The sequence below is a fragment of the Nomascus leucogenys genome, chromosome 21, assembly GCF_006542625.1.
Source record: "Nomascus leucogenys isolate Asia chromosome 21, Asia_NLE_v1, whole genome shotgun sequence".
Classification (NCBI taxonomy): domain Eukaryota; kingdom Metazoa; phylum Chordata; class Mammalia; order Primates; family Hylobatidae; genus Nomascus; species Nomascus leucogenys.
In genome coordinates, this window is record NC_044401.1 from 44,403,764 (window position 1) to 44,430,318 (window position 26,555).

General features: G+C 43.8%; 1 protein-coding gene across 7 annotated transcripts in view; it reads right to left on the reverse strand.

Moving 5' to 3' along the window:
- The window catches only part of MYLK (myosin light chain kinase), a 285,888-nt gene that overhangs the window by 171,837 nt on the left and 87,496 nt on the right, over positions 1 to 26,555 (reverse strand). For 4 of the 7 annotated variants that reach the window (XM_030802241.1, XM_030802242.1, XM_030802238.1 and 1 more), the window contains exon 1: positions 16,754 to 16,918. In XM_030802241.1, coding sequence (XP_030658101.1) covers positions 16,754 to 16,918 — 165 coding nt within the window. Of the gene's footprint in view, positions 1 to 16,753; positions 16,922 to 26,555 lie in introns of those variants that run through there. The other 3 variants (XM_030802237.1, XM_030802243.1, XM_030802239.1) reach the window with 1 other exon arrangement.

The window sequence follows — 26,555 nt, forward strand, 5'->3', positions numbered from 1 at the left end:
GGTATTGAAGGTATCCAGAATTTCACTTAAGTAATGCCATATTATAGGTAGTATTATCCCCATTTTATAGATAGGAGCATGACCTGGAGAGTTGGCAAATTACTCATGATCACAGCTGGTAAAGGATGGGATTGAATTAAAAATCAAGTCCGACCCATGGCCTGTGATGCTTCCACAAGCCACTCTGCCCCTGTAGATCTTGTAGTTATCCCTATGCTGAAAACAAAAGAAACCCCCAGCTTAGCAAATAACTATAGGACAGAACGATTAAACAAAACAATAATACAGACTGAGAGCAAAGCAGAACCATAAGTAATTTTAGCCTTCTTTCTACCTTTGCTTATCTGCTTCCTTAAGTAGAATATTGCATTTTTACTTTAAAACATTCTCAAAGTAAGCCATTTAGAATGGTGCTGTGGATGGATCAGTGATCCTGATTATATTACTATAGTACTACGATGCCCATCGTTTTATTAGGCAACTGCTATGTGCTGGCGCACATCTGCCATTGCATCAACCCTCCAATGATGCTCGGAAGTAGGAATTATTATTCCCATCTCAGCTATGGGGCCTAGAGAATGTAAGCAGAACAAATTCAAACTCAGATATCCTGGCTACAAAATCTGTGCTTTCTATTCTTTCCATCGCCCCATGACACAGAGCTTCTGATTTCCTGCCCTGATGTTTTTTGATCATTTGGGCTCTGGCAAGCCCATGTTTATAAGCACGGGGCTGGCCACTGCTCCCTGAAGCAGAGGTCAAGGTGAACAGGTCCCCCCTGAGGTGTTTACCCACACTCTGCCACAGCTCGAGTCTTGCGCTCACCCTCTCTTCCCCGCTGAAACTTTGGAGAGGTTCAGGAAGTATGACCAAGTGTAGAACAGAGACCTGAGGGCCCCAAGGCAGATGAGGCGAAGAGCAGCGAGAAGGGGCCTGAGCCAGCTTGGGAACAGGGCTGAGGGTGTGGAGCAGATGATAGTGGTGATCTGAGTTCAGGGTAGGAGGGGAGATAGAACACAGAACAATGACAGAGCCAGGGGTCTCCAGTCTTCTGCCCAAAAAGCATCTCCTACCACCTTTAGCATCCAGACAGCTCCTTGTTTACACACAGGGACATGTGTATACACCCACACATGATCTTCAGAGTTCCCACTAGTTAGGCCTTTGACTACATCTCCTGAGCAAATGAGCTTATCTTTTAAAGACAAAATGATTTCCAGAAAGCTAATAGTCACATTTGTAGCCCATCTCTAACAACTATAATACAAGACTGTCCAGTGCTTATTTCTGTATGCTATTCTTACCCCAGGTTTATTATTTCCTACCCATATTTTCCCTTCTCTATTCTGACTCCACATCTCTACTCCAGAAAAAGATTCTAAGCATTATAAAATTTAATCTATATGATGCATTCTCAAGGGGGCAATATAATCTCTAAGGTGGGGGATAATTGGTTCTCGGGAGTACGGGGCAAAAAGTCTTACTCTTTTTACAGATACACACAGATATACTACAGTACACATATACAGTATAGAGTATAACTGTGGTATTAAATTTTCACTAGGGGATTCCTCAGGAGGGTGATAATGGGGAGATAATGGTGATACTAAGAATCATCATTCCCCATCTCTACTAAACAAAATACAAAAAATTAGCCGAGCGTGGTGGCAGGCGCCTGTAGTCCCAGCTACTCGGGAGGCTGAGGCAGGAGAATGGCGTGAACCCGGGAGGTGGAGCTTGCAGTGAGCCAAGATCGTGCCACTGCACTCCAGCCTGGGCAATACAGTGAGACTCTGTCTCAAAAAAGAAAAAAAAGAATCACCAATCTATAAGTCAGCAATATGCTCGAGCAGCCCATCAACAGAGATTCCCTTCCCAGGGCCTGAGATTGTCAGACCCACCACCCTCAGAAGTAAAATCAGGCAAGATGCAGAAGCCCAGTTACCCCTTCCTCCACTGCCCAGCCACTTCCCACGTGCTCCCCCAGGGGCGGCTGAAACCTGCAGGAGTGACCTTTGCTTCCAACTCTGGAGACTAACAGCTGTCCCTTGAGTGGCTCATAGAAGAACCTGTTTAGGGACAGTGTGCTCAAGTGCAGATTCCTTGGTCTCACCTCAGTGGGTCTGGGTGGGACTCTGCAGGCACCCAGTGGCTTCTGCAGGATCCCACCTTGAGAAACCACTCTCTACAAAGTGCCTCCACGAATGATTCCAGCACTAAGGTATCCAGAATTTCACTTCAAACCCCAAATAGCTATGTCCTGGCAGCTAAAAATGAAGAGTGGGGGTGGGGTTGGGGATGACTTGACTTTATGACAAAAGAGCTTTGTCTCAGATAATTCATTAATTCAGTACCAGTTTTCACTGTGCATGTGGGGGACTGACTGGCGCCAGTCTGCTCCAGAAACAGTCTCTCCCCACTCCTTTCAGGACTGAGCCACAGCAGCTCTGCCGTCCTCCAGCCCAACAGAGTATGGCATTTGATGGGGTTGTGCCTGTGCCTGAGCGGACTGGCTGGGGGATGGTGGCCTGGGAACCAGTCTCCCTGGGCCCGACGTCCCCTCGCTGCGCACGGATGAGGCAGGCCCAGCATGACAGGCTGTGGAAAGTATGTTCAGGTGCCTGGCTCCCCTCAGCCTAATGCCTTTTAAGTCAGGATCCAGATTTGATTTGATTTTCCTTGCCTTCCTGGCTCCAACTCTTCCAGGCTCATTTTTCACTCCCCTGTCAGGCTTCCCAGCATTTGGTGGCCAGGTTGAGCCAAATTCTTCACACTCCACAGCCAACCTCCCTCCCAGGCTTGGGACTCTGTGCTCACCATCTAAACTCCAGCTCTCAACAGGCTCTGCCCTGCCCCCACCTCGTCCTGCTGTAATCCCTGCTGGAGTTTTCTGAGTGGCTGAGAGGGACCTGCAACTCTTAGAGGAATTGCTCAGGGACTCAGCGTGCCACCACATGAGAGAAAAACAAGTGAGTCTATTGCTCATCCTCACCATCACTATCAGGACACAAGTCTCTTTTCACCATTACCATTTCCCACCCACTTTTATTTCAGAGTTCTTCAGCAGAGGCAGGGGACAGGGATTAATTTGAAGGAGACATTAGGTCCAATGTGTGGCATCAGAACACACTTCCTCATTCCCACACGACATGCCAGCACTCAAGGTTGATGTGCATGTAGTGGGTGTGGGAAGTGCACATTTACAGCCTCAGCAAGTTGAGGACGTCAAACCTTTGAATACAGGGACAGTGTCTTGGTTTTCTCTGTCATCTGTTTATTGCAGGAGTACAAACATCCTGCATACCATTAGTGTTCACTGAACGAACCTGCAAACTAGTCACTTAAGTCAGCCTGTCACGTAGCACTGGGGTCAACTGGTAAACGTGCTCATAAAACCACCAGGTCCCTACTCCAAAATCTTGTTTAAAGTTTATTTTTATGGTTGGGTGCGGTGGCTCATGCCTGTAATCCCAGCACTTTGGGCGGCCTAGGCAGGTGGATCACCTGACGTCAGGAGTTTGAGACCAGTCTGACTAACGTGGTGAAACCCCGTCTCTACTAAAAATACAAAAATTAGCCCGGCGTGGTGGCATGTGCCTGTAATCCCAGCTACTTGGGAGGGTGAGACAGGAGAATTGCTTGAACCCAGGAGGCAGAGGTTGCAGTGAGCCGAGACTGAGCCACTGTACTCCAGCCTGGGCAACAGAGTGAGACTCTGTCTCAAAAAATAAAATAAAATAGAAATAAATGTATTTCTATGAAACCATGTTATGTTGGAATAGGAAGGGGCATCACAGTCATCTCGTTCAACTCTCTCATTTTATAGGATGAGGAAACTATAGCCCAGAGGACAGAGTGAATTAGAGACAAAGACCCAAGCAAATGACACCAGAACTGCCCTCCTTCCAGATCACACTGTTGGTCTTAAGAGAGGCAGCTCCTTAGGATAGCCGACAAGTTGCCCAGTAAACGCGTTGCAAATGACAACACTTTGGCATCACGGGGCTGACTGCAGTACCCCAGAGTATTTAAATCCATCCCTGCTCAGCCATCACCTAACCAAGTCTGACTGAATATCTACCACGGGCCGGGCACTGTCCTAGGTGCTATAGAGAACACAAAGATGAATAAGAGATTGTCTAGAGGCTCACATTCTAGAGACAAGCACTTAAATAACCAGAACATAAAGCCAAAGATACACAGCAGAGGAAAGCCCCAGGGTGATTCAGCAGGAAAGAGACCAACAACTGGCAAGGAGGAGCAGGATGGGCTCCCTAGAAGAGGTGACATTTAGAAGAAGCAGGGTAGCACTATGATAGATTAGGGGTCCGGGCTCCAGTTAGAAAGGATGACGGAAGTCCAAGAGGCAAATCCCGGGACCTGCTCAGGGATTGTAGGGCCTGGCAGCTGGGAAGAGTGCTGGTCTGGGGAACTAGCCCCACATCGTGGAGAAAGGCAAATGCCAGGCCAGGAGTCTGCAGTCAGAACAACTGGAGGCTTCTGGCCAGAGATGAAGTGCTCCAAGCCAATTGTTGGGAAGACTCTCATAGTAGATGAAGCCTGGAAGGGACTGAGGGAGGAGCTCTGGGAGCACTGGCCCACCAAGTCTCCAGTAACTCTGCCCTGCAGTGGCTGGACAAATGGAATCCTGAGGGGGTCACTAGAGGCCTGGCCTCATCCTTCAGTCGAGCTCTCCTGGAGGGTGCTGTGCTCTTAGAGGCACTGGCCCTCCATGCACACACTTCCCTCCATTTCATTCTGCATATCTTTCCCCAAGTGCTGACAAATGGGAGAGGGGGTAACTAGCACTCTCCACCCTCTAAAAAAAACTAGAAGGGGTTCTGTAAAATGCCACACAAATGTATGGCATATTATTAAAAATCAGATGTGATCAGAACAAACCACAAAGAAAACTCCAACACCAACTCCAATACAAATAGGCACTGAATAAAATAATAAAATGTTGAAGATGGGAGCAATGGTCAAGATGATTTGGTCCAACTCTCAGCCTGATGTGTAGATCTTAACACCACAGTCCTCACAAATGATGGCCAGCCCTCCCCAAACACCTCCTCAAACCACAAACAGCCTACACAGTAGCCAGCTCATGGTAAAGTGCTTGATAAACATTACTTGAATGAATCAAATCTAAACACTCAAAATCTATCTTAAATAAAAACAGAACATTAAGGAGACAAGAGATTAATATTTAGAAAACTTATAGACTGAATAAATAATCTGTTTTTACTGGGCATCTACCAGGAGCTGGCACCGAGGTGTGTTTTATAAAAACTAGGCATGTAAAACAGAGAACACACACTACAACAGACAAATCATAGAATTTCAGATGTTGAAGGGTCTTAGGGATCATCTGAATCGTGATTTTATAAGAAGGAATGTGAGACTTAGGAAGGTTTAGTGGTTTGTAGAAAGTTTTAAGGCAACTATGTGGGAACTAGAACCCCAGTCCAGGGCTCTTTCCACAATACACTATGTTAATTATCTAATTAAAATCTAAATTGTAGAGTGCAGAATACAACCCTCTTGGAATATGGAAATGGAAAGAAATGCAATGAGGCAGAAGAGCTAGAAAAGGCTTCATAGAGGAAAGAAAGTTTAATTTTCTGTTTTGATATTGAGAATTCATTAGTTGCAAGATCACTGAAGACAGCAATCGTGTTTTATTTTTCTTTGTATCTCCAGAGTCTGGAGCACAGAGGAGGCTCAACTCACATTGGTCATTATTTATGAAAGTAGTGTCTTACTTATTAACTTAGAGTTGGAAGGAAGATAGATATTAGAAGGAATCTGAACATCCTGGGCTCTGCAGAAATTGTATCTATGTCAACAAATGAACCAGACCTCAGTGCTATCGCTCATGCCTGTGTAGATCCCCTACGCCACTTTGAGTATACAGTTAAGAGGAAGAAAACCCCAATCTGATCTCTTTATCTCTCATCGGTCATTTTGCCACTCAGCTTTGTTTCCATTTCACGGCAGACAGTTGAGATAATTGGAAACACGTTAAAACAATAGGAGCCTAAGGCCTTATTAGTAGAGAGACAGACATATCTAGACAGCACCAGCCATCTAGTAAGTAAACCATCATTGAGAAACTTTAAAAACGCAGACACTTAAAGAACTTACAACAAAAAATAATTCTATTCATACAGTTCCAAATCCTCTTCTAATTTTAGGTAATGAACACATTGATGGATTTTCTATGGTTGTGATCAGAGTGTGCACAGTGTTTGTTCTACTTTTCTTCCTACTTTGTTATTCACAGGCATTTTCATTTATGGATATAGCTACCACAATGACAAATAGGTGATTATGTAATATCTGCCATATTGATGTGTTTGTATAATAATCTATCTCCTTTTGAGTACAAACTAGTTCCTTTTTTGTTATTAAAAATAATGCTTTGGACATCTTTGTAGCAACTACATTTTTTCTTCTCCTTTAAGAGTTAAGTTACAGTGTCAAAAGCAGAATTCTTGGCAAGGCACATCGACAGTTTTATTGCCCTTGTAACATTCTGCCAATCTAAGCCCCAAGGAGGCTGAACCAATAATCAGTACTTCCAACAAAAGAAAACCTCACCTGTTTCCTCACAGCCCCAGCAGTGGGCTCTTGGTATCTTATTTTGCTAGTGTTTTAGGTGCATAAATACTTTTAAGGTATTTTGATTTCCATTTGTTTAAATGCCAGCAGAGTTGTGTAATTTTTTAAATGCAGTGTTATATATTTTCCATGCCCGGACTTTGTCTACACTTCTTTCACTGTAAACTGTGTATTCATCTTTGACCATCTGTCAAATAGAATCTGGACATTGAACTCAGACAGCTGTACTGAATCTTCTTGCAGGCATTTTTATTGTGCTTTTAAAAAATATACAGAAGTAATTCCTGTCTACTGTTTACAAAAAATTCAAGCAATAAGAATGTGTATAAAGTAAGGTGAAAGTTGAGGGTATAAAATGGCTAAAGGTTTCTTTCCTTTTTTATCTTTCCCCTCCGTGCAACAGTATTACTTCTCACCTATAACCCTTGACATAATCCATTTTTCTTTTAATTATTTTTATTTTGCTCTGTGTCTATTTCTTGATTTAAGAATTTAGACAGCACTTAGTGGAGTCCCACAGGAGTGATGAGAAATTTCTCTGGCTTATGGTGCCTCCCTCTTACTGGCCTTGACTTGATTTTTAGATCTTTTATTGGACATTTATAGCATAATCACTGACTCCAATGCCTACAGAGGCTGGGCAGGAAACACATGTAGGGAATGTGGGCTGGGACAAGAAATGTCACGAGGCCCTTCCTGTCCATTTCCTGCTTTCCCATTATGAATATAGACTTGGCTAGGAGAAAAGCAAAGTCCTCACTGGCAACAGGCACTTGTCCTTAGTGTTGGGAGATGCCTTGGAATGGTGGGGACTATAACAACCTGGAAACTAATGCCAGACACAGTGATGGCACCCTCTGGGCCAGTGTGGCCATGGGGAAACATTGCCAGCTCTCATTTGTAAAGAAAAGCCACTTATACACGAATCATATGTGTACATTTTCCATTTGCAAATCTTTGCTCAAACTTTCTGAGAACACCACTGGCCAAACACAAAAGGTCTGTGTGCCAAATATGGCCCATGAGTTGACTTTCTTTTTTTTTTTTTTTTCCCTCTGTCATTATGGTTTTAAGTCACATACTTAAACCTGTTATTTGACCCATCCATTTTAGATGGAATCTCTTTACTTCCCACTGTGTAAGATGGGGACATTAGTGTCACTATATTTTTCTCTTCCTCTGTTTTTCTGTCTCTACCTTACCATTCACCATCCCTCTACTTTTGGCTTGCCAAAACTTACAGGATTTACCTTCTGTTCTGTAACTATAATGAACACTTTTGAGTTTTGTCTATGGATTGATTTTTAAAAACAACAATTTTCTTGATAGCAATATTATGTTGTATAAATGTTGTTTTCAGACATCTGGTGTCCACGAATTAACTGTTAACCATCAGTGGCTGAAGAACTAGTTTCCAAATGCAGGCGGCTTCTGTGGGTTTTCTACCTCTTGGGAGTAGTCCTATCTCCCTGAATAAGGGGGCGGACTGCAAGCCCCACATGGGGAATGTCTATTAGCAGGCTTCACATAGAGGACTTGGTCATGGTCACAGGCTGGGTCATGGGGCAAGTGGACAGATGATGGCACATCTAACACACTTCCATCTTGTTTCTTATAAACTAACATCTACAGCAGGAGCTTCAACTCTCTCCATATACATGTTTAGTAAATAGGCTTTCCTTTAATCATCCCGACTTCTGCCCTACATCCACTCCTAATCTCCAAATCTTTTAATCTCAAATATATGGCTGAAGCCTCACCCCTTAACTGTTCTGCAGGCAGAGCTAATATGTCCTTCAATGCAATGCCAAGAAAATCTCTCATCCACTAATGTCCCTCTCACATTTTTAGTGCAGCTATGAATGCATTCTCTTTGGACCTCTTCATGTTTATTTTGATGTCATATTTGTCAGGAAGGGAAGTTAATATGTCTGTTCAGTCCACCATTTTGAACCCAAAGTGACGACGACCAGCTGTTGACTATGGTAAACTTTCAGTAATACTTGCCCTGCCATTCTTCTGCTTTCCCTGAGTACTTTGGAAACTCTGTGACACCTGGGCTACCAGCCACGTGGAATAGACACCTGTGGAAAATTTGGGAGCACATTCAAGCTTGCTGGGATATCAAGGTTAGCATTCTACAGTGAAGATGAAGGACAAAGATTCATCAACAGATCATACTTTTCTTTGAATGAATCTTGAGAATTCACTTAATTCTCAAGAATGTAATGCCTTCAATTTTATTGTGAATGGAACAACTATTTCCAGTCTGTCTTCTAGCTGTGGGTTAGTGATATACAGTATGAGAAGTTGAATTATGTATGAGAATGCTCTTGATCAGCCCTGTCTGAAAGGACATTCTATGATAATGATCAAGAATCTGTGCTGTCCAATATGGTAGCCATTAGCCCCATGTGACTATTGAGCACTGAAAATGTGGCTGATGTGGCTGAGGAACTGAATTTTCAATTTTATTTAATTTAAATTCATGTTAATTTAAATTTAAGTAGCCACACGTGACTAACCGGTAGGTATCCTACTGGACAATGCAATTCTGTATCTTGAACAGCTCACGCTCATTGAAGAAGCAAAAGATAAACAATAATGGATCAAATTATAAATTGATTAAAAAACTGATAAAGAGTAGGCCGGGCACGGTGGCTTATGCCTGTAATCCCAGCACTTTGGGAGGCCGAGGTGGGCGGATCACCTGAGGTCAGGAGTTCGAGACCAGCCTGGCCAACATGGTGAAACCCTGTCTCTACTAAAAAATACAAAACTTAGCTGGGTGTGGTGGCACATGCCTGTAGTCCTAGCTACTCAGGAGGCTGAGGCAGGAGTATTGCTCAAACCCGGGAGGCGGAGGTTGCAGTGAACCGAGATTGTGTCACTGCACTCCAGCTTGGGGCAACAGAGTAAGACTCCATCTCAAAAAAAAATTGATAAAGAGTAAAAATGAGTCATATATATACATATTATATGCATATAATATGTATATATATATATATATATATAAGTATTATAGGCATTCAGAGAAGGGAACAATTGAGGGTTAGAAAGTTCAGGATTAGAGCTGTGAAGTGGATCTGTGTGCTAATGTGAAAACAAAAACACCAAAAGACATTCAGTAAAAAGAGCAAGTTGCAGATGGTTACCAGAGGCTGGGAAGGGTAGTGGGAGGGTGGGGGTGGGGGAGGAGGGGGGTGGCTAATGGGCACAAAAAAATATAGAAAAAATAAGACCTACTATTCAATAGCACAACAGGGTACCTATAGTCAATAATAATTGTATTTTTCAAAATAAAGAGTATAATTGACTTGTTTGTAACTCAAAGGATAAATGCTTGAGGGGATGGATACCCCATTCTCTACAATGTGTTTATTTCACATTGCATGCCTTATCAAAATATCTCATGTACCCCATAAATATATATTTCCTACTATGAACTCACAAAAAAAAAATAGAAAGAGCAAATTGTAGGTTATTATGTATACACGGCCCATTTGTGTATATATAAGGATATTCAGATATATGCTCATATTTGTATAGATCATTTCTGAAAGGATACTCAACATTATTAATGGTGGCTACCTATGGAGAGTAGAAGTAAGGGCTAAGGCAAATAACTTTTAACTTTGTCTGAATTTTTGTTTTAAAAATAGTTTAGCATTTAAATCATGTTTTTCTTTGTAACAAAGTTATAGGCACAGAGATTATTAGTGAATAATACCTTTTTAAAAGGCCAAAGTAGTCAACTCTTTCCTGTGGCTATTAGTCAAGAATGATCTTACATGATTATTGTGAATTTTCCACATCCTATAGCCATGGCTCTTCTGTACTCTAATGAAATGCTTTAAAAGGAAGCATAAGGAAAGTAGCATGAAGGAGGTAGAATTTAAATCAGATCCTGAGGCTGGGTAGAATGGAAAGGAGAAGGAAGGGCACTCTTGATATAGGCACAGGCTGTGGAGGAGCAGAGAGCAGGTGCGCAGGGGTGTGGCTGGTGTGGAATGAGGGCTCTGAAGCCAGGCAGGGAGTGCTGATGGGGTAACAGAGACACAGGGCCCTAGAAGAAGTACAGGGCCAAATCCTTATGGGCTTGATTGGCAAGACACCAGGAGTCTTAGACACTTCACCACTGTGGTTCTCCTCAGGGGCACCAAACACTGCTTGAGCATTCATCATATGGCAGGCATTCATCTTATTCAAAGATGGATAAGAAATGGTCATCGCGTTCAAGGAACCAGATGAGACATGTGAAGCGGCAGCGTCATGCGGCAGGAGGAACATGAGACTTAGGTCCATTAAAACTGGCTCCATCACTTACTGGTGTAAATGTTATAATCCCTTGGAGCCCCCAGGTTCTTACCCTATAAAAAATCAGGATAAAAGCTGCCTTGCCAGGAGGATAAAATGATTAAGATTGTAAGCCTGGCACCAATAAGCCATTAACAAATACATTAGTCCCCTTTCTATCATATCTACCCCATTCCTAACCCCAAACCAATAGGAAGATAAAATATGTTTCTTGTTTACCCTTTCTCCACAAAGGTGGGGCCAGAGCAAAGGATTTGCACTGTGCCTGTGTGGGCCAGGGGAGCGGGACCATCACCAAAATACATCAGATGGAAGAAGGGAGGGAAAGGAGACAAGGCTGGAGGGTGAGGAGCTGGTCATCAAAGGCCTTTTAAGCAGTGCTACAGAATTTCATGCAAGGGGAACCATCCAAGGTTCCAGTGTATAAAGCAGGAGGTGGCATCGTCAGATCTACGTGGTAGGAAGATCACTTAAGTAGCAGTAGGAAGGACGAACTGGAAGGGCAGAAATCAGAGCAGGAAACCAGTCTTCAAGCCACTCCCAGCCTCATCTTAATCTCTCAATTCCTATAATAGAAACTATTTCTTGAAGAAATTCAAGCACCTAATTATACACTGTCATATCTTGGTATTCTATATGTACATTCTTCTCCAGAACCACATCATTAAGACTCCTGAGGACAGAAAGCAAACCAGACATTTCTTTCAAATTTCTCAAAGTGCTAAACATGGTGGCTGACTGCTTCTGAGCTGGAAGTGAACTGAGTTGAAAGTTATTGGGAGATGGATACACTACTGTTTAAAGTGGAAATTGAGGAATTATTCATGCTTCCATGGTTCAGTATTCTCATGTTCCCTTCTTACAGCTTAGAGAGAAACACGCCTTGACAGGGCCAGGGCTGGCTCTTTATCACAAAGCCCACTTCAGCAAATGCTAAGGCCAGCAGTGTGAGCCGAAACCTCATTTGGGCTGTACTTCTCAAGAGACACTAAAGTATTAGCTCATCTGAGTCACAGCACAGCCAGGGCTTGTCACCATGTTTGCTTTTTTTTTTGATAAGAATAAATTCCAGGGTAGAAGGGAAGAAATCTCCAGTAATTTCAGCATTTTTCCTACCATTGCTCTCTTTTCATACTTGACTCTGTGGTGGGGAAAGCAGCCCATCAACACTTCAGCTGCCAGCATGGGCAACACAGCAGCTAGGAGTGTTTCCGCCAGCCCCTGGCATTCGTGGAGCCCTGGCTGTCTGTACATGGAAGCCCCCAGCCACCCCTGAGGCCCAGCAATGAACACCAGACAGTGGCGCAGTCCTGTGCACTTCCCGCCCCACCCTACTTATATCCTGTTCTACTAGGCATGTAGTAGAACATGAGCATGAGCAGAACACAGAGCCCACGTCTGAATTTTCATCTACCTCACTGTCCTCCCAAGCAAACAGCTGCCCTTTGACCCCGCCCCCCAGGCCTAGCAACATCTTCTCATGGGAGGAGGCCTACACAGGTGTTAGAAGTGTGCTCAGGGCCAGTTGGTAAAAAATTCCTGGGTCCTGGGTGCCCAGCACATGGCGGCGGTTTGGCTACAGTGGGCGTATCCCTTGGGCAGATAGGTCTCCTGCTCTGCTGCTCTGTGGAGCGAGAACAGCTGGATAAAGGAACAGGGGCTTCTAGGTTGTGGGCACGGGAAGAGGGATCTGGTTGTCTGGGTCTAAAGGTGGAAATTAGATAACGTCGTATTAATTCCTGCCAGCCCAAAGTCTCCTCAAGCTTTGGGCTGGCAAAGCTAAAAAAAAAAAAAAAAAAAAAAAAAAAAAAAGAAGGAACGGAAGGGAAGGGATGGGAAGGAGAGGGGAGAGGACAGAAGGGGCTTAGGTCAAATCAGTAGACACTAATCAAATAGTAGTTGTTGACTTCCTCTCATAAACCCTAGACCCTGCTGGTTCAAGCCTAATGGCCACAGCCAGGGAGTGAATGAATTCTTCGAGAATGATTTCACTGCAAGATCACGATCAACTCAGAATAAGGAACCCCTATCCCTGTGCAATGTCTTCTCTCCTATTCATTCCCTTCATTTAAGGAGACACTATCTCCACATGCATCTCGTGAGCTATTTATCAGTTAGGAACACTTTCTGTAACATTTCCTGTGTGAATCACTGCAAAGATTGTATCTGGGACAGCCTTTGAGCTTTAGGATTTGTGTCTCTTAGCTGCTGGTTCTTTTCACTCCCTCCACTGCTGTCCCCCTGCCCCCAACCAATCCTTAGTGTGCAGGCTTGTTGCCTCATGGTTTTAATCTGGCTGCCCAAGCACCAGGCATTACACCTGTATTCAAGGCAGGAAGCAAGGGAAGGGTGGAATATGAGAGCACCAGTGATGTCTTTTTATCTTCCTTTAATCAGAAAAGCAAGGGCTTTTCCAGAAGCTCCCTATCTCACTTCAGCCCAAATGTGTCACTGGGCTACCCTTAGCTGCAAAGGAAGCCTCTACAGTGGACCCCATCGTGGAACAGGGCAAAGGCAAAGGGGCCTGGTCATGGGTTACGTGTTGGCTACCCCATGTATCTCCCACAAGGTGGAGAAGCCCTAAAGGCTGTGAGGGACTGAGCCCACAGAGATGAGCATCTCATAGTTTGGAGCTCCTCGGAAAGAGGCTTGAGCCACCAGGGGGTGCCTATTATCCCATCTTAATGTCACCCAAGTCTCTAGATAGAAAGAGGAGCTTTATTGAAGGAAGTGGTTCATTAAGTCCTTTGTCTAAAAATAGGCATAAAAAGGAAATGGGGCAGAGTGGGCAATAGTTCTTAATGTCTTATTAGAATAAAAACCAAAAGCACATGTGAAGAACTTCTGATTGGCAGCTCCAAAGGCAGTAGGAAACAAATCTTTAGAACTTTGTCACATCTATGGTGTCTACTGTGTTTCTCAGTGATGGGAGGGTCCCCTGAACCTCTTTCAGAAGAACCTGGGAAGTCCTAGGACCCTCCACTGTCTCCACTGTGTGGGCAACTTCAGGGAGGAAAGCAGGCAGAGGTGCTGTGGATAGATGCCAGGAAGAAGATTCCTGTCAGCTGTGACAGGGACCAGCCTGGGCCCAAGAAGTTGCTTGAAGGCATACTTTTTAAGTTAGTCACTCATAAGAGGTTCTGCAAGAGCTCAGTTACCAGAGAAATGTGCTCCTGAGGCCATCCTGAGAGTGATACCAGGACTGGTTCTGTGACGACTGAGCACCTAGAACAGGACCTGGAGGGAGGGGTGTGTCCCAGGACCTGGAGGGAGGGGTCGGCTGCAGACAAGGTCAAGTGGCCCCAACAGCGAAGGCTGACATGCATTGAAGGCAGATCACCATTGACTATGCCCAATAGGGAACTGCAAATTTTGAGTGTTTGGAGCTTATTATAACCAGCAACTCCTGCTCAAAACCCATGCCACCTCAGGCTAACACCACTTAACTTTTCACTTCTTTGAGGTCACCAGGTCAGAAACACCCCCTGTTTAACTTCGTCTTTGGTATCAAAACAACCAGCTCTCTTCTTCTGGGATCATGTGATGTGGCCCTTCCCTGATGCAAAAGTCTCTTTGTGTTGTTTCCTGCACTAACAATACACACTTGCAGCATGCTAGCTTCCAGGGCATTTTCTTCTACAGTTTCTCCCTCTGCATTTGTCTCTGCAAGACAGCTGGATGCTTTTGACGTCTCTCTGGAATAGTCTTTCTTCTGTATACACCAGTGTGCTGCCAAGGCATTGTTCTGGGTTAATTCAAGTCAGGTGGTAAGTGGTCAAGTAGCACTGCAGTCTAACTCATAAGGAACACATGCATTTTGACATATAGTCCACATGTAATATACAAGGTCAATGATTACATCCATATAAGAAAAATAAAATTTTCACATAGAGAAAGCTACATTTTAAGAATACTGCAGTCAACACTGAATTAAATGACTCTAAATTGTTCATGTTAAAATGGTTAAATTTATGTTATGTAAATTTCAACTCCTTAAGAAAAATACTGTCTTACCAAAGTATACTTTCTAACTTTATGAAGTACTTTTACTATCTATCAACTTTTCTTCTTCTACCCCTGTGGGCCAGAAATACAGAAACAGCCAATTGTCTTTTCTCAGAGAAAGAAACCTTAGCCACATAGAAGGTATGACTTGCCAACCAGAGGACACTGAGCAGCAAAGAACTCCAGTGTGTTGGCTCCTGGCCAGTGCTCAGGAGATGGAAGTTCCAAATCAAGTCACTCAAGGCATGGTTCTTTCATGACATCAAGGTCAGCAAAGGAAGCAAAGGCATCATTACATGACATGGAGGCTGCCGTCTCTTCCTCTCCACGTTTGTTTGAATTGAGGAAGGAGTTTATATCTCAGAAGCAGTATGGCAGGAGAGTGGGTGTGCAGTTAAGATCCATTTTGCTGTCCCAGCCATTTCTCAAATGTTTTTACTTTTTAATTTTCTAAGCATATAATTCAGTATTTTGTAAGTACTGTACACTAAAAAGTTGTACAACCACCACTACTAATTTCAGAACATTTTCATCGGCCCCAAATAAATCCTGTACCTATCAGCAGTCACTCCCTATCTCTCTTCCCCCCAGCCCCTGGTGACCACCTTTCTACTTTCTGTCTCTATAGATATTCCTATTCTGGACATTTCATATAAATGGAATCCTATAATCAGTGGCTTTTTGTGTCTGGCTTCTTTCACTTAGCATAATGTGTCAAGGTTCATCCATGTTATAGCATGAGTCAGTACTTCATTCCTTTTTATAGTCATCTAAGTCATTTATGAGCCCCCAGCGATTCTTCCTGTTGCTTCTTTCCTGTTAGCTATGAGGATAAGAGGACAGAGGGAACCAGAGTCAGAGCAACAGAAGACAGCCCTCATCCTGGTAGCGCCCAGAGAGAAACAGACTCCTCAGGAACATCACTAACATCCCGAGCAATCTTCTGGTAAAAGATATGAAAGGACTAGTAGGTCAGAATCATTAGCAAACAGTCTTGACTACACAGGTCCATGCACAGCATGCAATTCAGTACAGCCCCAGGCCATTTTCAAGGCAGCAACCCCTGCAAACTCTCCAGACAACCACGTAGCCAGAGCCGCCACTTACACAAAGGTAAGGTCCGGCATCATACAAAAAGAATCATCTGCCTGATCCCCTCCTACAAGCTTTCAGGAGCTCCCTCTTAGACTGCTGAGTCATAGTGCAACTATTCTTCAGTGTTCTCTTCTCCTTTGAGTACAAGGTAGACAAGGAATGATCATGCCTATTTGTAGAAGAAGAAATGGAGTCCCAGTAACGGCAAGTGACCAGTATTCATTTACGACAGGTGACAGAAGTGAAATGAGAGGTCCTATCACTGCTCCGGGTATACCAAGTGGATGTACAAGAAGGTTGGCTAACTAAACACTCCTTCCAGGGAAAAAGCAAGAGAAAAATTACAGTCAATTCTCAATTGTCCAGATTTGAGGACATATATAAACCCAAGCTATATTATTCCTGCCACTGGACTGTGTCTTCTTTGTCTGTAATTATGTAGCATGTACCCAGAACACAACCTATGTTAACAGCAAAACATCACAGGATGGTCAACTTGCAGCATCCTCCCCACTCCCAAGTTCTCCAGCACAGACCAAAGCCCATCACAAACAAAAGAAAGAGAAAAGTGGCACAGGTTCATTTTACATGAAGGTCCAAAAGAAAATTGAGCCTTCTATTAGATCCAGCCGGCCCAGAAAAAGGCTTGACAAGGAGCAGTGGCCCCTGCCCATCCTTCCCCACAGCCTCCCCATCCAGCCACACTTCTTACCCGCCCTTCAAACTTGGCGGTGGCTCCTTCTTTGATGCAGAGGTTCCGAGGGGGCAAAATGAAAGCAGGGGCCTCTGTCAGGGGCATGGAGTTAACTCTTGAGGGATCCACACTGAGGGAGGTTTTGGAAATGTGTGACGAGGCAACCAGCTTCACATCCCCCATGGTCTGCAAAAAGGAAGGAAGAGGACCAGGTCAGATCAGACAAAGCACAGCCCTGTCTTCCCTTCAGGCATCAGGTGTGTCCAGCCTGGAGGTGTGGCTTTTACACGGAGCAGATCCCCAGTTAGGTCAGTGTCCACCCACAGCTCCTCTCTGAAGATGAGAGGCTCTGTCTTTTACACACAAAGTGCCAGGACAAGGCAGAGCCCATCCCAGACAAACGCTCCGGTTCCCAGGGCAATGCCCTGCCTCCTCAAAACCCTGTGGGGAATTTCCCATCTTTCCACTGACCCCTTCTTCTAGGAAAGGGGAAGCTGGGGACAAGAATGGAGAAATAGTTCTTATAATAGGTGGCTATAATCTGTATTTAATAGTCACTAACTCTTCAGGACCAACATCTACATTAAGCACTTCTTGTAGAAAGTAGAAACTGCTTTAGCCTGAACTGCAAGAGCTCGCAGGCTATAGAAAGATGGGATCCATACTCCAAGAGAGGAAGGTAGTTTGGGGTTAATATGGCAAGGACCCTGGGTGAGGTAAGGGGAGAGTCTTGGCTGAATGAAGGGAAAGAGGCAGGTAAGGGGGGACATCCCACCTCTGAGCAGCAGATTGTGAACAAGGCTCCAAGATCACAGGTCATCAGAGAAGGGGGGTGTTTTCAGATTATCCAGGCTAATGCCTCTGTTTATAACTGAAGCCCAGAGAGGGTAAGTCACTTGCCCCACGAGACAGAGCAAAATGATAGCATCACTGGCAAGAACACCTGAAGCCCTGACTCCTGGTCCAGGGCCTACTGGGGACTAGATAAGATGTGACTGGGGCTGGCAAGGGTAGCAGAACAAGGGGCTGAGGTAAGAAGTAACAGATGACTATCCATTAGAGTGATCGTCAACTCTTTTGTGATATTTTATTATTCTTAATTTTAAATACATTTCATCATAAAACTTGAAAATTACCCATTTGTAAAAATAATGTTATCATTTATTGAGAATACATTCTGTTCCAGGCACTGTATCAAGCACTTTATACATTATTTCATTTGTTTTAATCCTCAGAACAACCCCATGAAGTACATATAGTCATCATTTTGCAAATAAAGAAGCTGAGGTCAGACAGGTGGAATAACTTGCCCATTACACAGCTATTGAGTGGCAGAAGTGGAAGTTAAACCCAGGTTTATCAGGCTCCAGGGTTCTTTTAAAATGTGAAAATGTGAACCTGAAATAAAAGTTTTTTAAGTGAAAATATCCATAATTCTATTATACAGAATGGTGGTACATATCCCTCCAATTTTGCTTTTATCAGTATAGAAAAACACATATCTTACATGGTTGAAAGCATACTATGTACATAATGTTTTCTATTTTTTCCCTACAACTTTTCTTAAAATAAGGGGGAAAAGTTGCTTTTAAGAAATTTGATTTTCAAATATCCATCATATTGATGTATGACTTACATAACTATCTCCCTACTGCTGGCCATTTGGATAGTTTCTAAATCTTTTATGATGCCCAGTGATGAGCCTATGTGTGCTGAAATCTATGCCTGAATTCCTAAAGATTTCCTTACGAATGATTCCAAAAGTGGAATTATTATAAGTACATATCTGAGCTCTTGATTGCAAGCAACAGAAGCTAACTCTGGCTCTTGTAAACAGAGGAACGATTTGTTGGAAAGATGGTGGAGTTTCAGGGGGAGTTTCCAAAATCCATAGAAAAATCTGAAGAACCAGGCTGGGAAAACGTTGCAGTTGAGAAGAGCTAGGTGGTCGGACTCCAGTCAAGGCCATTGGACAACCACTGCCACCACCTGGAATACATCCTAAGTGTCCCTGTCCCAGGTTCCAAGTGCAGGTGGGGACAGCTCCAGGCTGACGATCATTTCCTACCACAAAATCCCTGGTGACTGGCCCAGACGTGGACACACATCTGCTGAACTGAAGAGAAGCCATATTCCTAGATTTGCTTTTCTGTTCATTTTCTTTGGCCACACACTTAAGTCCTATGCTGTGAGTCAGGTAAGCTGACACAAATGAACAATGCTCTCTGGGGCATGTAATTAGTTTGTTTAAATTGAATAATGTCTAACAAAAATAAAATGGGGATATCTCTTGTGAAGTTCAAGTGAAAGCAGCAAAGGGACTAGGCTCGTTTGTAATAGGGCACATCCCCTGCTTGATAAACCCAGCTTTCTTTTTCACTGATAAGCTACTAGCTTTGCAAACAAAATTCCTTTCCAAATGGTAAGACTCACAGGTTCCCTGCAGTAGGTAACAATAAAAGCAAACACTTGTGTAGCACTTACTAGATGTGGGGAACTCTTCCAAGCCCTTTATAAATAATAAACAGCTCATTTGCTCCTTACAACAACACTATAAGAAAGATAATCCTGGTATCCCCATTTGATGGATTAGACACCTGAGGCACAGTGAGATTGAGAAATTTGTCCAAGTTCATGCATTTAGTAGGGGGCAGAACAGGCATTGGAACCCAAGCACCTGGCACCAGAGCTGCTATTCTTAACCACTAGGCCCTCTTGCCTCCTGTAAGCAGTCAAATTGGCTGATGGGAAAGGAAAAGTAAAAGTTGTGATAACAAGGGGAAAAGTTGAGAGCCGCTACCACAAATGTATAAAATTAAAATATTCTGTACTACTATTAACAACATTAAAAGATGGGTGATAACCTGGAATAAAATGTTTGCACCAAACAAAGGTCTTTACATATCAGAAGAAAGCAGCCCAACAGATCAATGGGTGGATGATAAGACCGGAACAGTGCACAGAAGATGTACCACTGAACACTGCTTGGCTCCAACAATGATCCAAGAGTGCAAATTAAGAATAAGCTGTTACTTTTTAAAAATGAATCAAAACATTTCATTTAAATGACATTAGAAAGAAACATAACATACACTGCTGGTGAGACCATGATGAGATGGGCATGCTCATACCCTCTGTGGGAAATAAAAACTGGTGTAGTCTTTCTGGAAAGCAATTTGGTAAAAAGATTCTAAAAAATACGTCCATGTCTTTTCCCAATAATCCTACATTTAGAAATATATTATTGGGAAAGAATCAAAGATACAACCCAAAATTTATTTATAAGAACACTATTTGCATTATTTATGACAGAAGCTGGACCATATTTTTAAAAATCCAACAGTGAGAACTGGTCAAATACAGTGGAATACCAGGTGGTTTTATGGGTACATATTTACAGGGAAAATAATGATATGAATTTGATGATATAGAAATTTTAAATTTAAAAAATTATTATGGAAAATTTCAAACATACAGAACAGTAGAATTGAATGATAAAATGAGCACCCCAAATACCTATCACCTAGGTTTAACAATTAACATTTTGCCATATTTATAGCATCTATAGTATTTACAGCATATAGTGTATGTTTGTAGAACCATTTAAAAGCAGTCATACTACAATTTTAATGGCAAGCATCAAGATATATTCATTCACTCAATTAAAATATATTTACTAAATATCTACCATGGGCCAAGCTAGAGACTTGGTATACAGCAGCAAACAATTACATGAGTGGGGCATGTGTGTTGTGTGTTTGTGTGGCGACCATAGAAACACGGGGCTGGGGAAGGAATGGGCATCTGATATCCCACATAGCTACCCAGGACCACACCCCAGTAGGAACACTGCTCCCTGTGCCCTCCTCCTCTGACACAGAGGTGAAGTGACAGATACACTGTGCAGCCAGGACTGGGTGGAGACTTGGGGTGGAGATGGGGACAGGTATCATGAGGATCAGACTTTTGTGACCCTGCCACAAACCCGGGCACACGGCCACTTTCCAGCTGTGGGCTGGGCAAGGTGCTCCAACTGTCTTGGCTTCAGTCTCTTTCTCTGTCAAATGGAATGATCATATCAGCCTCATAAAGTTGAAGAGAAGGTTTGAATGAGAGTGTATGTAACACCCATAATATAGCACAAAAGGCATTCAATAGCAGTGGCTGTCAACATCATTATCATCCAGTTCCCAAAGGGATGCCCGTCTCTCCACCCTGAATATAGATATAGACCCTTTCACCAAGGACAGCAAGAAGCCCCAGTTATCTTCAGGCAAGGGTCTCTGAGTGAGATGACTGGAAAACAGCAGCAGGAAGCAGATGGCAGAATTCCCTGGGAAGATGGGGAGGAGGGCCTGAGGCCCATGGGCAGCTTCCTGCAGCACCTTTGTGTCTGTACTAGCAGCACCATTTAATGAGCAAGGTGTACGTGCTGACATCATGCTGGGCACTCATCTCAATCAGAAAGAGCAGTTCTAGTGATCACCCCTTCACAAATGAAGACATAGAGGCTCAGAAAGCCAACTACTCTTGTCTAAGGTCGCAGAGCTAAAAAGTGAAAACCAAACCAAGGTCTGATTACAAAGTCAAAATCTGCTGGCTTCTGGGAGGCCCCCACATCTCAAATGAGGTATTTCTTGCCATCCCCAGTAATGAGAGATGCAATAGGCAGAGGGTTGGGAGTTGTACAGAGGAAGAGGGGCAGAGCATGTGCCTCCCCTTTCTGCTGTCAGGCCTGGCTTTGAAGACACAAGACTCTTCTCTACCTTTGCTTTCAGGGGAGCTGGAAGCTAGGAGTGGTGAGATCCTCCTGGAAGGTAGGAGTGGCTCAGGACCCTCTGTGCAAGTCCTCTTGATCCAAAATCAGAGGCCCATGGAAATCTCCTGAAGGCCCCAGATGTTCTCATCAAAAGGCACCTGCTTGATCTCAATAGCACATTAGACAGGAGTCATCCATCCCTAGGAGAAGTCTGGCTTCAGGTTAGAAAAGGAACAGGCAAATCAATACAGCAAGGGAACATCTAGTCCCTTGCAAGGCAGTTTTGTGGGAGAGAGTTACTCAACTATCATGCGGGCAGGACCAGAGCCCAGCCACAGCAAACAGCTCTGCTCACCCTCAGCCCATCGCCCCACCCACTGCCATCATCAGCATAAACAGATCCCTGCCACACAATTAATGGTTACTGACATATGTGGAATGCTCTATCAGAAAAAAAATTAATAACAAAGTAAATTAGACCAACCTTGTTCCTCTCTAATCCCTTGTCAAGCCTGTTGACTATATTCCAATCAAGAAAACCAGAGAGGTTGGGCGATTTCTGCAATAATTTCTCTAATGCAGAGCAATGCTCAGTGGCTAAAATCAAACACACCCAGCTAGGGGGTCTTATTCAATACAAGCTAAACACAGATCAAAGGGGAAACACAGAGAAGTAAGAAGAAAAAACAGGGGAGAGGGTCAAAAAGAGCAGTTCTTCAAGAGCTAGAAACTCCCCCTTACCCCCCTTACCTCTCATCTCATGATGCTTGGGCCAACGCCCACCTCTAAATGAGGCTTTCACAAGCAACATAATTTATTAAATATTTGAAGCAGCATTGAGTTAACTGGACTTTAATTTGATCAAAAGCACTTTAAATTGTCTCTTGAACCCAGAAAGGAACACTTTCAACTACAGCGAAAAGAGATTGCAACTATAAGGCAAATGACTCAGAAAAAAAGTTTAAAAAATCAGGGCTCAAGTAATACCACAGAACAAGTTTAGAGAAACCAGTTGTCCCCTTCCCTACCCAAAGTGTACACATTTTAAATGATCATTGTCTTGAAGCACCTGGTCAGTTTGCCGGGCATCTTGGAAATACTATACCTTCCCTAGAGGGAGGGGCTCCCAAGCAGGCTCCGCAGTCTACCGTGAACCCTACCTCCAACAACAGCACACATCGCAGGCAGCAAAACCACCCACGTGCAAGTGCCCCAGGCACTGACAGCTCCGCTCTCCCACCTTAATCCTCTCTGCAATGCACTCAAATCCTGACAAGTTCTCTAATCACTCCTAATTCCAGAGTGCGCTGCTCCTCGGCTGTGCCAGGCTGACTTGCTGTGACCTACCGGAGCAAAGCTGGGCAGGGCCACACACCAGTGAACGGGACACACCTTACCACGGCTTCTTCCCCAGCAGCTTTCACATGAGTCAGGATGCAAGGCAGCCACACTTCACCACCACCGTACTGCAGAGGTTCCTGTCCAAGGTCCAGCCAAGAATGGAGAGCGAAGGAGTGCCGGGCGCCACAGAGCCCACGGCCAGACCGAAAAAGTTAAGGGGCTTTTGTTCTGACTCTGCTCGCAGATGTTGCAACTTGCCTTCCGCTGAGCAGCCAACTTCACCCGGTCCGGGAGATCTGTTGTTCTAATCCGCCCAGCTGGGGTGACCTTTGAAACCTCTGGCTGCCACTGCAGAGGCTCTCAATGGAGTCCTGGGGGAGCCAGGGGTGGAAGCTCACAGGTTTTTATTTTTACTTGTTCAGAGCTGCAGATTCTAATCTGAGTGTGGAACAAAGGGAGGACCCTGTCAAGCAGAGAGCTGAGCCCTCGGAGGGGCTGGGCATTCTCCCAATTCCACATCTGGCCTGGAACGCCACTCCAACTCCTTGGCACATCTGGCCTGGGATTACCACCCAGAGCTCATAAGATATTTCCTCCTGAGACCCAGCTCTTTCTTCCCTAAGCTGAAGAAGCCCTGTTTATGATCCCTAGAGCAGGATGCAAGCCCAGCAAGCAGATGGATGGAGAACTCCTGTGCTGTGTTTCTCATAAGGAATTGCACTGATGAGGGCCAGACTCCACAGACTGTGTTCATGTTGAGCACGACTTTGCCTTGCTGGTCCAGAGCCCTGGAGAGCTTCAGGAATGATCCTTGGAGCACTCCTCTAAAATGAGGCAGCAAGGTGATGCCCTGTCCAGACCTTTTCCTCCAACGAGAGAAGGTATTTTCATAGTTCCAAAGGAACATCCTATGTGAACTCACACCTTGGGGCAGACTGTAGACATCCGAATAGGCAATGACATGAATTTAAGTTTTTCCCTTGAATCATATCTGATTCTTGAAGAGCTGGTATTCTTTTAACACCTAGGAGACCCCCTACTTGCTTTCCCAGTAGTTCTCAAACATTTTTGTCTCAGGGTGGGCCCCTTTATGCTTCTAAAAATTATTGAGGACCCCCAGAGAGCTTTTGTTTGTGAGTTATTGCTGTCAATATTTACAGTGTTGGAAATTAAAACTGGGAAATATTAATTCATTTTAAAACATCAATAAGCCCATTATAGGCTAACATAAATAACATTTTAGGAGAAAAATATATTTTCTAAGACAAAAAAGAATTTAATGAGAAGAGTTGCTCCTTTTTGCAAATTTCTGTAATGTCTGGCTAGTAGAAAACAGCTAGATTTTCATACCTGCTTTTGCATCCAATCTATTGTGACATCACAGCTACTAGAAAACTCCACTGTATGCTTGAAAGAGAATGAGAGTGAAATAAAGCAAATGTTGTTTTCTTAGAAAAATAACTTGGACCTCAAGGGCCCCTGGAAGAGTCTCAGGGACCCCCAGGGCACATTTTCAGAACCACCACATTAGCCTATCTCCCTACTCTCTCTGTTACCATCTACTCTCATTTCTGTCCTTCTTAAAATACACCAGGAGAAAGGGAAAAGTGGTCTTCTTTATTTTTTAACTTTTACTTTATTTTCCCTTTTAAAAAAAAACTTTTATTCTAGAGTAAGGGAATACATGTGCAGCTTTATTACAAAGGCAAATTACATGATACTGAGGCTTGGGGTATGATTAAACCCATCACCCAGGTAGGGAGCATAGTACCCAATAGATAGTTTTTCAGCCCTTGCTCTCCTCCCTTTTCCCTCTGCTAGCAATCCCTAGAGTGTCTATTGTTCTGTTTTTATGTTCATGTATACCTCATGTTTAGCTTCCACTTATAAGTGAAACATGTGGTATTTGTTTTTCTGTTTCTGTGTTAGTTTGCTTAGGATAATGGCCTCCAGCTATGCCCATGTTGCTGCAAAGGATATGATTTCATTCTTTTTTATGGCTGCATTATATTCTATGGCGTATATGTGCCACATCTGCTTTATCTACTCCACCATTGATAGGCACCTAGTTTGATTCCATGTCTTTGCTATTGGGAATAGCACTGTGGAGAACATACAAATGCATGTGTCCTTATGATAGAATGATTTATTTTTCTTTGAATATATACCCAGTAATGAGATTGCTGGGTCGAATGGTAGCTCAACTCCTAGTTCTTTGAGGAATCTCCAAACTGCCCCAGTGGCTGGATTAATTTACATTCTCACCAACAGTGTATAAGTGTCTTTTTTTTTTTCTCCACAGCTTTGCCAACATCTGTTATTTTGGACTTTTAAACAAAAGCCATTCTGACTGATGTGAGATGGTACCTCATAATGGTTTTGATTTGTATCCTTTCTACTCTTTGTTTCTCAGTCTTCCCAGCTGTGAAATGGGCACAATCATAGTCTGCCCTGGGTACAATCTCAGGGTTTCCTGCTGGCATCCTTGAGTGACTTGGATCCAGGTCCCTGGGTTCCCACATGAAAGCACACAAAGCCAGCCCACTCTTGTCCCAACAGTTGAGTTCTTCCCTGAGCCACCAGGCAGCCTCTCCCTCCCCATGGCTTCCTGGGCCTTTCCTCTTGGAAGGCACATTAAAGGAGTGGCTGGGCTTCTGCAGGCAGACAAGCTGCCCACATCAGCTGGGCCACATCAGCAGAGCAGCAGACCACGGGTGGGAGGAGCATGTCTGCTCAGCAACACAACCCTGGTGCCCACATCTTTGGCAGAAAGTTATTTTTAAATTTTCTTAAAAGGGGATGACAACAACAACAACAACGCACAGACACATGCACACAGATCTAATCAAATCCACACACCTAACCTCACACACAGCATGAAGGAGCAAGGTCTGGTCTCCTGGAGTTGTTCTCTTCCTGCTGGAATTCTTGCTTTATTTGGGATTTGATGGGAACAGGCTGAGAGAAGTTTTCTGCGATACAAGTCATATGCAAAAGAAATTAAAGCCAGAACCAGAGCCCTGCTTATAACTAAATTAGCAAAACGCACACTGCAGCTATAATTCTAAAGTTCACTCACTTCATTCTTAGGTTTCACCCCCTCAGGATTAAGTTTGGGGTATCAAGTATACTTATTAAACTCCTACCACCACTGTCTCCTTCTCAAATACCATGCCCCCTACTCCATTCTGCCAAGCAAAACTGTGCCTTGTGTTTTAAACCCTATGAGATGAGGTGTGAGTACTCAGGTAGGGGCAGCCTCACAACCCTTAGCCCACCGAAGCCCAGGAAATCGACTCAGGGAACAAGAATCAAGCTCATGGCTTCCAATCCCTAGGAGGGTGACTTGAGGCAATTGACAATCTTTCAAAATCTTAGTTGATTCATCTGTAAAATGGGGCTACTGCTAATGCCCTCCTACCTGCAAGATTGTTACGAGGGTCAGCAACGTGCATAAAAAGCGGCCTCAGCCTAGTCTCTCACACAGAATAGGAGCTGAATCTATGATGGATGCTATTGTTAATGGTGTTATTGCTTTTATGATTTTAAAGTTTCTGTCAGAGGCTCAGAGAATAAAGACAACCTTGCTCAAAGTAGGGGGCACAGGAGAAATCCGGATGGCACTGGAGGGTGAGATAGCACAGAAGAGTCAGTGACTCTCATGCTTATTATGGTGCTGTCACCCAAACCAGCTGTGTGATCTCAGGAAAACCACCTTCC